The sequence below is a fragment of the Aspergillus alliaceus genome (assembly GCF_009176365.1).
Source record: "Aspergillus alliaceus strain CBS 536.65 unplaced genomic scaffold BDW43scaffold_41, whole genome shotgun sequence".
Taxonomy (NCBI): Eukaryota; Fungi; Ascomycota; class Eurotiomycetes; order Eurotiales; family Aspergillaceae; genus Aspergillus; species Aspergillus alliaceus.
The window spans coordinates 242,654-254,865 of NW_022474724.1; the positions used below are offsets into that span (position 1 = coordinate 242,654).

The 12,212-nt window shown below is 46.8% G+C and overlaps 5 protein-coding genes and 1 non-coding gene across 6 annotated transcripts; 1 reads left to right on the forward strand and 5 right to left on the reverse strand.

Moving 5' to 3' along the window:
- Positions 1 to 1,101: 1,101 nt before the first annotated feature.
- On the reverse strand, positions 1,102 to 1,200 carry BDW43DRAFT_t183. Its single transcript has one exon. It is a non-coding gene; the product is annotated as a tRNA-Ser (tRNA).
- Positions 1,201 to 3,025: 1,825 nt separating this feature from the next.
- BDW43DRAFT_285196 (MT-A70 family) lies at positions 3,026 to 4,834 on the forward strand. The gene has a single exon (XM_032042915.1). It carries the CDS (start codon positions 3,261 to 3,263, stop codon positions 4,794 to 4,796), a length of 1,536 nt encoding a protein of 511 aa, XP_031897452.1. The 5' UTR covers positions 3,026 to 3,260; the 3' UTR covers positions 4,797 to 4,834.
- A 107-nt stretch (positions 4,835 to 4,941) lies between these two features.
- BDW43DRAFT_161903 (ubiquitin carboxyl-terminal hydrolase) lies at positions 4,942 to 5,978 on the reverse strand. Its single transcript, XM_032038604.1, has 2 exons — positions 5,791 to 5,978; positions 4,942 to 5,728 (listed from the first exon to the last, which is right to left on the reverse strand). The coding sequence occupies exons 1-2, from the start codon at positions 5,840 to 5,842 to the stop codon at positions 5,028 to 5,030; spliced, it is 753 nt and encodes a 250-aa protein (XP_031897453.1). The 5' UTR covers positions 5,843 to 5,978; the 3' UTR covers positions 4,942 to 5,027.
- Positions 5,979 to 6,098: 120 nt separating this feature from the next.
- BDW43DRAFT_161909 (putative mRNA decapping hydrolase) lies at positions 6,099 to 7,268 on the reverse strand. The gene is made up of 2 exons (XM_032038605.1): positions 6,458 to 7,268; positions 6,099 to 6,405 (listed from the first exon to the last, which is right to left on the reverse strand). Exons 1-2 carry the CDS (start codon positions 7,185 to 7,187, stop codon positions 6,161 to 6,163), a joined length of 975 nt encoding a protein of 324 aa, XP_031897454.1. The 5' UTR covers positions 7,188 to 7,268; the 3' UTR covers positions 6,099 to 6,160.
- Positions 7,269 to 7,316: 48 nt separating this feature from the next.
- On the reverse strand, positions 7,317 to 8,831 carry BDW43DRAFT_285203 (ribonuclease H2 subunit C). The gene is made up of 4 exons (XM_032042916.1): positions 8,473 to 8,831; positions 8,349 to 8,420; positions 8,072 to 8,286; positions 7,317 to 8,015 (listed from the first exon to the last, which is right to left on the reverse strand). The coding sequence occupies exons 1-4, from the start codon at positions 8,615 to 8,617 to the stop codon at positions 7,977 to 7,979; spliced, it is 471 nt and encodes a 156-aa protein (XP_031897455.1). The 5' UTR covers positions 8,618 to 8,831; the 3' UTR covers positions 7,317 to 7,976.
- Positions 8,832 to 9,028: 197 nt separating this feature from the next.
- On the reverse strand, positions 9,029 to 11,840 carry BDW43DRAFT_302340 (Nop53-domain-containing protein; the record flags this gene model as incomplete). The annotated part of the gene is made up of 5 exons (XM_032045218.1): positions 9,029 to 9,632; positions 9,698 to 10,012; positions 10,435 to 10,647; positions 10,701 to 11,636; positions 11,707 to 11,840. 5 exons carry the CDS (start codon positions 11,838 to 11,840, stop codon positions 9,029 to 9,031), a joined length of 2,202 nt encoding a protein of 733 aa, XP_031897456.1.
- Between the last annotated feature and the right edge of the window lie 372 nt (positions 11,841 to 12,212).

The window sequence follows — 12,212 nt, forward strand, 5'->3', positions numbered from 1 at the left end:
TCCCATCCATAGATCTTGCCGACCCAATTTTGGAAGCGGCTTCGAAATAACGCATTTCATTGTGGTAGATCATACTCCGTACTGGAGTCCCTCTCTCCCTCTCCCGCTCTTTTCTTCTTTTCTTTTCCCCAATTATCTCCGCCTTCATTCCTTTTGAGATATCCACTTTGGCCTAGCCAACTGTGCCTTTCGAGAATGTGAGTACCGAAGTCTGAACATGATGTCTTCCATCCATCCACTCTTCGAAAATGTTTCAAGTCACGCACCCTCAGGTCATGTGGCATCTGAGCTATAATATGTTATGTTCTACTATTATTATTTGAACAGTTAAATCCCATTGGCCTCGCTGAGGACATCCATTCACTCCCCTGATGACTGGTTTTCTCGTGATGTCATAGTGGACATATGTATAATAGTGGCAAAATTCAATTAATCTATGGCTGAACCCTTCAAGAATTGTAATCAACATGTTTAACGGCCATGTCAATCCTAACCTTGGGGGCCGAGTAAAGTATGAGTTAAAAATTATATTACTAGGTCCCCAATCTGATTGACAGCTCTGAAACAGGCTAAACCCCGCGTTCCACTGTTCCATGTCCCGATCAGTATGGGATCTTGCTGCTTGCTGACATGACAAAGGTAGATGATTATGGGTGCTGGGTTCCCTCTATTGGCTGTCTGTGGCACGAGACAAGACAGTGTAGGGGGATGTGCCAGGTTCTACTGGTTGGTGGGCTTGCTAAACATTTAATGGCTGACCTTGCACATGTTTGATACACGTACGCACCTATATAGTACTTTGTGATCCACACCCCGTATTACCAAACCATAACTAGGTATATATACATTATCGCCATACGAAGCCCAGCAATAGGTAGGCGCTATTAGCATGCAATAAAACCACAAACAGTGGAAGGGCCTCCATGAATGGCAGCCCAAATAGGGCACGCCCATGTTAATGGGCACCAGCGACAACTGAAACGGGGAACACCATGTCTCACTCCAATACAATCCTAGAGGCAAGAAGACACTAGAAAACCGAGAAAGTCTGTTGGACAAAAAGTAAGGGAAAGCTGTTAAGATGGTGGGGCAAAAACGAAGCGACAAGACTGAGATTCGAACTCAGGCCCCCGAAGGGATTGCATAACTATCCTGTCGAGGACTAGCAGTGCAACGCGTTAACCACTCCGCCATCTTGCCGGATTTGGTACTATTCTATATCCAGAATGTTTTGATGTACCATTTTCACAATCATCCTTTTTAACGTCATTGCGAAGCAAAGCTTTACACTCGATAGACTTTCTTCTTGATATAGTATTCGACCAGGCAATATAATGGATCTTTCGCCCTAGCCAATCCCAGAGAGTACCTTTTAACAGAATTTACACTAAGGATACCATGCCGTCCATGGAAAGGAAAGCCTGTGTTTTATTCATGCCCTTTCTAGTAGGTTTACCAATGTACAACCTTGGGAAGAGGATGAGCCCGGTACGATTCGTCGCGCAACTCGCAGCGTACACCTCAACTCTATGATGTCAAGGTCGCATGAACATGATAATGGGATTCCCAATGAAGTGTGCTGTTAGCTTCCATCCTCGAAATTAATGGCGGGATTAGGCCTCGCAGTCTATTCTAGCACGGTAGTCATGTTTCGGGCGGATACAAGCACTGCTGCCACATTCATTTAGACCACCAGAGTGGTCGAGCTATTCCATGGCAGGCTTGCCACGGACTACTACCAAGCTCCTTATAAACCAGCAAAGTTAGACTTGTCCAATATATACCGCCACATAGTCACTAATACCTTGCCGCCTGACTTAGATATCTTCAGGCGTCAAGCGATGGCAATGGAACTTGAAGCTCTAAAGAGACAGTGGTATAAAAATAAACAATAAGCATACAGTCCAAGACCTGAGGAAGTTGTTTTTCCTAATGTGTTGATACCGGATGATCAATTAAGTGCAGCAAAATATATTGAGCATATGCCCGACCTTGAAAACATTGATGACGACGTTTATATCAGCGAGGATATTGAAGCTGAGACTCTGAAATAGGGAATGAAAGCGACGCCGACGTTAGTACCCTTGCGGAGCTAACTAGTACTAAACCCCTGGATAGGTTTTGTGAGACCCTTGCGTTCAATATCATACGAGCTAGTCACGCCTTCTAAACCTTCTCTGATGAAAATTAACCAAAGAATCGCAATGAACTAACTGTATTTCAGTTTCATTCCAAGAAGTACTCAGCTAGGGAAAGACTTCAGGTGTTAGCACATCTGATGGCTTGTACTGGCCCATTCGAACAGCCTAAATATCTCCTCTGCTCACTCGATGAATGCTGTATATCCTTTACAAACAAAAGCCTCCTAGACAAGCACATCAGCGAAGCATATAGATGGATTTTGCGACTATGACCCAGATGCCCTCGTTCGAAGGTTATATTCTAGAGTTACAACCAACTACAGGATCACTTGTATTTAAACCACCAAGGACGAGAGCAACTACTTTACAGAAAGGCCTTTATCCTAGCTAACTTTGGTATTCATTCTTTTTAGGGATTGTCTGTCTCATAAACGGAGATGTATATCCAAGAGTCACGTAGCTGACAATATCAAGAAAAAGAGAAAGGAAAAAGAGAATAGCCCCTTCCGGGGTTCGAATCGACAAGCTTGTCGATTCTCGGCGATATTCAAAAAACCTCCAAATCGACACAGTAAGTCGTGCAAAAAAAATTGGTAGCTTCTCCTTGTATAGCGTGTCATCCTTAGTGCAGGGGCCATGCTAATCTTCTCTGTATCGTTTCAAATTGACCAAATGCCCGAAGGCAATAGAGTATCCTTACACTGATTTATATACCCTTTCGTGATTAGGTATAAGCGATATCATTGGTTGGCTACGCTGGACAAGATGCGGGTGCTTATTAATATAAAATCACGTGACCGTCTATAAGACAGATATCTACATTTCAATAGCATCATGCGTCCTATATAATGATAGAACTAGTCATAATCTCTATTTAAGATCGTAAAGGATATGCTGGCTTACTCTACCAGTCATGATTCCTTTCTATTTGAAATTAACCCTGGCTTTAACGTTTTAGCTGGAATACTATATATATACATAGCCAGGTCTTTGGCTCATTGTTGATTTACTGGACAATCTCCATAAAATTTATCCCCGCATCTCCAACTTTCCCCCGAAAATGACCAGCGAATAAAAGACTCCACCATTGTGAGATCAGACAACAGTGAACAACATACAATGACTAGGTCCTCAATCCTCTACCAAAATTCCCAGAACACAGTATTCCTCCTCGACATTCCAACATCCATTGCTCTTGCACAAGACCTCTCATCCATTCAGCAAGGATTCCTCTCAGATTCTGCAAAGATACATCTCAACAAAAGCCCTTCTCCAAGAAACAAGAATGCAAGCGTAAGACGCCTTCTGTCTTCGGCTCCCCTAAGAAATCCTTTCCCTGGTTCTACAGAACCCAAAACGGATGCTGCAAGGGCCAAGGTTCTACAGAGGATCCCTGTATCGGAGCGAGGTTTTCATGATGTCATTTCGCCTTTGGTGATAGATGCGCTGCACGAGATCCGGGAGGGTCTCCATGGCCACGATGAATGGTGTTTGGATAGAATAGCCTTGATGCATGGCAGAGGGCGAGATCTCCGTACGCAAGGGGAGGGATCTTTGGGAAAGAGAAGGCGCAATGAGAAAGACTCCAATGGTAATGACGACTGTCGATTCGAAGCTGGTGGTTATACGGCCTCAACCATGCTTGGAAAGCCCACTAAGCCAGAGCTAGATAATCCACCTTTGATACTTTCCGCCGGATCCAATCTGTTCGACTCTATGTCGAGTTTATGCAATCTCGTAGTTAGGAATACGTCCCCCGAACATGCAATTGTGAGAGTACATTGCGCACTGCAAAGACCTGACGACTCAACGCAGTCCGAATGTGCTGGCCACCACCACCATACGTACGATGTACCCCCGCTGTCGAGTTTCTTACTCTGCAGATTGCATATATCACAGTCGTCCATGAGACCAAACAGGTCTACAAGTCCGATACCTGGTCTTCCTCGACACCAGAAATTCGATCTAATTCTTCTCGATCCGCCCTGGCTAAATAGGTCCGTTCGACGCAGCGGACATTATCATACACAAAACTACATGGAGGGTGGGCTACTTACGCAGCGTATTCGAGATATTCTCAGAGTGCACTTACAAGATATTCGCCAAAACCTCCAAAGTGACAGTCCGGGTGACTTTCTACCACCCCGAAAGCTAAACGAGAAAAAGGGCCAAAAGCCCATAGCCGCTATGTGGATAACCAACTCTGCAAGAGCACGTAAAGCCGCTTATGACGCTATTCAGGGCGCGGGCCTTTCGGTCTGTGAGGAATGGGTTTGGATCAAAACCACCACAAATGGAGATCCCATCACGCCGCTGAATGGCCTTTGGCGGAAGCCCTATGAGGTACTAATTATAGGGATGAAGCAACAACATCAGCAGCCGATCGATCCCCTGGAGACAGAGGGTAATAGTGGCGTCATTAGGAGGTTTATTGCCGCTGTTCCGGATGTGCACTCTCGGAAGCCGAATCTGCGGGAGATCTTTGAGAAACTTTTCTTCGCCGACGCTTCTACCTTAGGAGATTCCATAGCCTATTCCGCTTTGGAGGTGTTCGCGCGCAACCTGACCTCTGGGTGGTGGGCCTGTGGAGATGAAGCTCTGAAATTTAACTCGGAGGAATGGTGGGTTGACGGGGATGATGCGAGCTTGATCTGACCTGGATTGTTTCTTGATGCATATATAGATACCTAAATAGTCTCTTAGATCTTCAGCTATATATATACCATTTACCTTTAGAATAAACATACCTTTATGCTACATAACACGTAAGTGACTACCATAACCATCTTCACACTAACCACTCTGACCGGAGCCAGCCCAGCACATAGAAACTCCCAGAACACCTATTTCAATACGTATACACAGACGGGAATACACGAGAAAACCTCAATCAAAAACAGGCCCCAAGCTAACAAGACTAAACCTCAGATCTGGATTTCCACCCTGAGCCTCAGTCTTCAAGAACCGTCTGACCCCTAAATCAAGAGCCTTCTCGCTCAATGCATCCTCCCCTTCATCCAACCTTCCCCGGTCCAACGGGCCTTTCCTCCTCCCATCTAACTCCCACAACCTGCCATCAGCCCCCTTCACAAACGCCACAAAGTGCAAATCAACAGAATCTTCCGCCTGCGGCGCCGTAGTATCACCCAACTTCGCCGCATCAGCATGAGCGCTCTCCAATGCCTTACTCTCATACAATAAGTCCGCCCTAGCAACGGGACCAAGAGGCTCCGCATCCCGCAGAAGAGTGTCCAAATCCGACTCAGGAAGAACTTGTTTCCGGGCCTCCCCGTTGGACACAGCATGCAGCAATCCGATCAAACCGCAGGCATTCCGGATCGTCTGTTTGAACCACATGACTGGTTCCGAGGGCCCGGAGCCGGTGTATTCGGTGAGTTTACTGTCTTCAGATACGCGGGAGGATTCATAGGTTTTGGAGACGGGGAAGACGAGAAGGAGGGCGTGCGAGGGCCGCGGGACGAAGGCTAGGAGGTCTGGCTCATCAATTGAGTATACATCCGTGAAACCCAGGGTTGGTGGGAGGCCGAGTTGATGGACTAGGTGCGACATCACTTCTGGGTTGTTTTCTGGATTTGTTATGCGTCAGTTGGTGCCATTTTGCCTTTGGCCTTGTTGAGGTTGGATATACCGAGGGGCACGAAGGCCTTGTTGGTCTCTGGGACGTCGACGCGGTCGGTCATTTTGTGTTAACTGCTTTGTTTGGATGTGTTACTATGGAATCTTGGAGGTGAAATGGAAGGTTTTGAGGTTCAAGTGGAGTTGGTCTGCGGGGTCACTAAATTAAACTTATATGTTTCCGCCTTACGTCGAATGACATGTGACGTTTTTACTTATTTATACTTTGTGCCGAAGAAATAATTTGATTACACCCAAGATCGGGTTTATATAGCGGAGAAATTATGCAGACCGTTGTCATGAAATCCAGCATCCTGTCATGAGTTCGTCTCGTTCATAACCGTATCTATGCTCTAGTCGTTGAAAGCTAGCTGAACACGGTCCTAGTTCTGTAATGGCTTTACTCCCCGTTTCAATGGTTCGTAGATATCAGTCCACAGCTCGCTGGCCTCCCCAAGGAAATATGTCAAGCTGACATCCGCCATACCCGCTTCGTTGCCGCCAGAGATAGTTTCTAACTGAGATATAAGGTTTTCCAACCCAAAAGCTTTGCCAGTAGCCTGCGTAGCGCCCGCCTCAAGCATGACATTAACAACATGGACATGGAAATGATAATATGTCGGTTGATCTACCGGCCGTCAATGAATGTCCTCTTAGTATGAATAAATGATATCACTTACAGTGCACGTAAAGTTTGAGCTGATCCTGATCCAGATTCGGATACATATTCACCGTACCCTCCAGCAATCGCCGGCGCAGATACCGCAACCAAGGGATATGCTTTTTCTTCAAGTCACGTAAGCTCCAAATATCCCTCCGCTGTACAAGAGCTAGCAGATGCAACGAGCCCATCGTTTTCCGATCCCAGTTAAGATCCGGGAGCATCAAAAACCCATCTTCAGGGCCGTGACCCTGATCCCGAAGAATAACATCTTCCTGTTCCGTCCTACCCTCGAGGATGTTAAACACCCAGTTCAACCGGCCCTCCTCCCGCTTGGCACTCATATATGGCCGGATATATTCGCGGTAGATCTCCGGAGTCTCAGTCACCATGCGCAGGATCTGATCGGAGTACTTCTTGATATGCTGCCCGGTACATGGCCAGATGAGGTTCAGTTTGAGATCCGCGCATTGCTGGCCTTCCCCCTCTATGCCCGACGAGGCCAGGTACCAGCGGTAGATGTCATTGTCCCCAAGGTTGTTTACGCGGGTGATTGCAGAGTGAAACGCTTTTAGGACCTCGAGGGATTCGGTTGCAAAGGCCGCTCGTTCGGCTATGAGAATACCTTGTTCCCCTTCGATCGTTCCTAGAAGAGCGATCCGACGGCCACTTTGATCTATACGGGTTGTTTTTTCCTTCTGGTTAGTGGCGTTCAAAGATGGCCGTTTCGGTGCGGTGTCTATTGTCATAGAGTAGAGGGTCCAAACCTTGTCTGAGCAGCCTGCTAATCTCAAATCTCGAGATCAGTACTTCGGGTGCCACTTTCGCATTATTGTTGGCTTGCATGATGGTGTGGGGTATAAGAAAGTTAAAGAATGGCCTCGATTAAATTCACCCATATTTGATTTCATAGTTGGGCGGTCAGGGCTTATCAGCCTTATCGATAAATAGTGTACCCCTTGATCCTCTTCATCTACACTAGTCTCAACTGAATAGAACAATGCAATTCTTGACTTCCAAAAACATAGGTAAAAATTTGGTTGTATAATAAGATAACAAGAACTTCTTGGGGCGCTGCATGTAGCTTCTAGATATCGTGCATTAACAAAGCAATGTCCTTGACACCGAACACGATAGTATATGCAACCCCAAAGGGCCTTGAGCTGTAGATAAGTGCTCGTATGTGTAAAAAATGGACGCAGGCGAAGGGTAAAGTGTACGATGCCGATAGGAAGTGAATTTCCACGAAAATTAGCTGCGTATCTCTAAGCAGATCGGATTGCTCCAGGGTTCCATAAGCAAGATTGTGCGCATGGTGAACGACTGTGTCGAGCAACACTATCTACCCAAGTGTAACAAAGCGAAGATATCCATGTGCGGCTACCTGAGTAGAGAAGGTCGGCCGCTTCTCGTCAGGCGGCATCGCAGCTTCTCCAGGGACGTTTATCCTGGTATTTGAGTAGTGCTCACCAGGAACCGTATACGTATTTGAATGGTTTCGTTGCATCGGATATCCCCAGCCTACCCGGAAGCCAGGTTCATGAGGACTTCTTTTTATCCCTAGGTTGGCAATGCATCTATTTCCAATCAGCCTCTGATCACATAGAAAGAATAGAGTAAGGCGATAACCCACCGCTTCAGCCAATTTCAGCCACTCTTCAACTCCCTTGACAAAGGAGTCGTCGGCTGCAGGTGCCAGTTCATGCCCCCACACAACATATTCATCAAAGGTTGCCTGTTTCTCTAGAATCTTAACTGGCTCTTCTTGCTCGGCTTCCCCATTGATCGCAGAGCCTGTGTTTCTTCGGGTCGATGGCAGTACGCGTTCTGTTGGAAGTGCAACAACACCTACACTATATCGTTAGAAAGCCCACAGAACTAGTGACCGTTGCCACTAAATATTCTCTTACCTTCATATCCCTCTGGAACCGCAACACGCCGGCCCTGAAGTTTCCGGCCGCGGAAGTAGGCAGTTTGCAGATCTTTATCTGCATCAGTTAGCATTTGAGTCTTGAAAAGCTGATAAGTGCTGACCTTTTTCATCAGGTCTAGGCCTCCAGTAACGGTTCAGCGACCCCGTTGGACCATCGCGGTGGATCCGGCAAGGGAGAATATTTGGGGTAACACTGTCTGTGGAGATTGGGGTTTCTGGCTGTTGCTGGGGTTGGATGGCGAACATGATATGTTGAATGCTAGCTGTAATTGGCTCGTGTAGAAATAGAAGTAATTGAATCGGACATAAGGTATCTTATCGATTTTGATTGTTGGATGACACTTTGATGGCGGGAGAAGAACGCGTCGCGTTCATCGTGTAAAGTGACACTAGAGCGGAAATTTCCGATCTCAGACCGTCAGTGGATCGGGGATTTAGTATGAGCGTGCTCAACTCCCACATATCTTAATTTCAAGAATGCGTGGATGAAGGCCGAAGGCAAAAAATATGCAATAAAATGCAGTTGATTATATATGCTCGCTGGAGTTATAGTACGTAATCCGGAATTTCAATATCCAAAGTCCTCGGACCAGATGATTTTCAAACGCAATATATCTTGGGTATAATAAGATAAGTATGACTATGTGACAAAGATAATCACCTCTTACGAGTCTTCTTCTTCTTCTTCTTCTTCTTCTTCTGGTCATCTCCTTTCTCCCTCTCAACCACTACTCGCACAGGCCATTTCTTCATGTGTTCCTTCTCAAATTCATCTTTATCACGTCGATATAGAAGCATCGTAGCCCTAGCATCCTCCACACTAGAATGAGCCCCGCCTTGAATATCCAAGCCTAAGAATTCCGCAGCCAACATCTTCAGGCGAGGAGAGCCGCCGGCGGCAATCTTTCGATATGGAGGGTGTTTGCTAGTATCTCGAATGTCACGCTTGGGATGACTCAAGAGGAGAGCATCCAAGTCGTTCCGCAAGGCATGCCCAACCAGGATCCGCCCATCCATAATCTCTGCAACGTCCTTCTGAACTTGTTCGAGGGACCGGGCTTCCGCCATATGCCTCGGTGCTATGCCGCTCACATGTGTTCGCCAATCGGTGACCATTTCTTTCGGCCGTACATAGGAATCATACACTTGTTCGCCGTTGAAATTGACAATACTGACGCGCGCAAGAGCGGAGTCGTGATCGGGGTTAGGGCCGACTCCCACCATCTCGCAGTCCATTGCAACATATTTACCTAATTCCGCACTAGCATGGGGGTTAGTAAAGTCTCAAAACAAATAACACAATAGAAAGACGACAGAAGGACTAACATCATTGACCGGCCCTCGTTAACCTTTGCAATCTTCCCTTCAGGCCGTGGCGCAATCGAAGCAATAGAACTCTTCCGGGAGACAGTTTTCACAACGCCTTCCTGGGCGCCATCTTTGCCTCCATGTGCAGCGCTGTCGGTCATTCTCTTCCCTTTTTTTGGCGCACGGGATTGCTCAAATTTGGTTTTCCCTTCTACTGTCTCCGTCTTCCGTTTCTTCACCAGACCATTTTGGCCCTCTCGGTCCGATGTCTTGCGTTTCGTAGAGCTAGAGACGGTATCCTTTTTCAGCGTCTCCTGGAGTTTCTTCCAATTGCTGGAAAGTGTTTTCACGTCCATTCCAATAGCTGAACGGGTATTATTGCATTATGTTCAGTGTCTGTTTGGCGACGTAAGGAGAAAGGAAAATATACTTGATGCGGAGGAGCGGCTTTTCCAGAATAATAAATCAACGATAAATCCGATCAAAGGCGCTAAAGTTAAATTTTCGGAGCGGTCCCACTTTGGGTTCTCGAACGCTGCGGTTCCCTTCCAAACACACCATTGAGGTAATTTAATACTGGATGCTTACGGTTTAAGTGAAGTTCACAGTCCATAATCTATGAAGTAGTTAATTCGTTGAGGGGTATTGGGAAGCACGAGAACTTTTTTGTTGTATTCAACACCGGCTCATTAACATACAATAGAGGTCTATATGGAAAAGAAATCGACATCAAAACGAAATGGGAATCTATTTACAAGCCAGGGACCTTGAAATCTTTGTATCCCCACTTCTCTGTTACCTTTCTCTTCGCCTTCTTAGGCTGTGACACCGGCTTTCGAGACTCGAGCTTTCCTTGAACGATCAACGTCCGGAACCGGTCGTCGAGTAGATTACCTTCTGGCTTGAGCAGGCGCAGTGAGTCCTGCAGCTCATCTGGTAAAACAACCTCCAATTTCGGCTCAGGTGCACTAAATGGAAGTTAGTAGCTGAACGAGAATTGAGCATGAATAGGGAAACATACTAGGTCTTTCCTCCCAAGGGCTTTCGCCGTAAAACAGTATCATCGCCTTCTCCCTCGGAGTCATCCGACAATTCGGTACGCTCGAGCTCTCGCTGCTGGACGTTCTCAGCGATAGCTTTAGCCTGTTCAACTTGCTCTTCCTTCTTTTTCATCTGTGCCTCCCATTTTGCTTGCCTCTCCGCCTCCTTACGTCGCTTGATCTTGTTCCTCTGTGCCTTTGTTTTTCTCTCGGGGCGTTTCTTCTTCAGCCAATCCGGGGTCTCGTACTCGCTTTCAAACCCTTCCCAAGCACTTTCATCATCAGACTTTACTGTCCCGTCGTCGTCTCTGGCCTTGGCAACCAAACGCTGCCTCTCTTGTTCCCTAAGTTCCTCTTCCAGGCGCTTCTTCTCTGCCTCTACCGCCTTAGCACCTTGTTCCTGTAAGAGACGATCCCAGTCCTCAAAAGTTGGGTTGTAACTCGTGCCGGCATTCGGCGTGCGGATAGCAGGAACTGCTTTTCCATTTGCAGCAAGTGAGATTGGGGCTCGTCTTATCGTGTCAGGCGCGACCTTCTGCTTCGGCTTCTCCAAGAAATCAAATTGCGGATCATCCAAAGGCCTTGGGTCTTCCGCATCCGCCCAAGGATCGTAGAATTCACCATTTTCAGCCTTTTTGCCAGGGTTGCCCTCTTTAGCTACCTGTTTTAAGCGCAGCCAATCCTTGCGGGTAATCCAATCGCTCTTATGTTTCTTAGTTTTCGGCTCAAGAACACCATCTGTCACTTTGGAACTGTTGCGTTTGCGGGTATCTACTGCCGGAATTACCGACCGTTGGGCAAGGATTTCGTTTGATTTCAGCGGCTTGTGCTGTTTCTCGATTGCTTTGCGGACTTCTGCTGAGCCGGTGGTATCGATGGTGAACAGTTCTTCAGACGGCTTCTCTGCCACTACACCACTATGATATGAGGTTAGCTTTGAGAAACATATTAATGCGAGTGGCAAGAAGTGCGCAAGGTCGTATTTACCCTTTAATTTCTTCATCTTTCAACATTCGGAGACCCTCTTGAACCTCCGTGACATCCACATTTTTACGCCACGCCTTTTTGCCCTTACGCGAAGGTTGGCTGAATTGTTTGGGAGCATCAGTGGAAGGAGACATCTTGATGACCTTGCCAACAAGATTGCAATATCGAACTGGAACGTTAGAAATCTTTTCTTTTTCACCTTCTGCGCTAATAGATAATCTGAATTATTTGCGACCAAAAATCTGGGCCAGCTTACCTAATGCCGCACTGTGGGGCGATTAAATTGAACTCTACTGCGCCTGTCGCGCTAAAGCTCTTCGCGGCTACCGCGGGCCAGTTGGACGCTGGTCAAGACTGACTTAGCGTCGTTCTTTTCGCCCGCGCCGGTTCACAGTCGACATTGACTACTCCAGCTATTAGCCTCAGAGGCTAATTCTAACATCTTCTCTTAGCTCGATCCCCCATACTGATACGATATTTGGCGTGGATTTCTTTGAAAACGGCTG

Bases quoted from the DNA above. Each gene is read 5' to 3' on its own strand.
- BDW43DRAFT_285196 (XM_032042915.1), top strand. From the start codon at position 3,261: ATGACTAGGTCCTCAATCCTCTACCAAAATTCCCAGAACACAGTATTC.
- BDW43DRAFT_161903 (XM_032038604.1), bottom strand. From the start codon at position 5,842: ATGACCGACCGCGTCGACGTCCCAGAGACCAACAAGGCCTTCGTGCCC. The intron at 5,729-5,790 runs GTATATCCAACC...TAACAAATCCAG, and splicing joins CAAGGCCTTCGTGCCCCTCG to AAAACAACCCAGAAGTGATG.
- BDW43DRAFT_161909 (XM_032038605.1), bottom strand. From the start codon at position 7,187: ATGACAATAGACACCGCACCGAAACGGCCATCTTTGAACGCCACTAAC. The intron at 6,406-6,457 runs GTAAGTGATATC...GACGGCCGGTAG, and splicing joins GCTCAAACTTTACGTGCACT to ATCAACCGACATATTATCAT.
- BDW43DRAFT_285203 (XM_032042916.1), bottom strand. From the start codon at position 8,617: ATGTTCGCCATCCAACCCCAGCAACAGCCAGAAACCCCAATCTCCACA. The intron at 8,421-8,472 runs GTCAGCACTTAT...ATGCAGATAAAG, and splicing joins GCCTAGACCTGATGAAAAAG to ATCTGCAAACTGCCTACTTC. The intron at 8,016-8,071 runs GTGGGTTATCGC...GATTGGAAATAG, and splicing joins GGCTGAAATTGGCTGAAGCG to ATGCATTGCCAACCTAGGGA.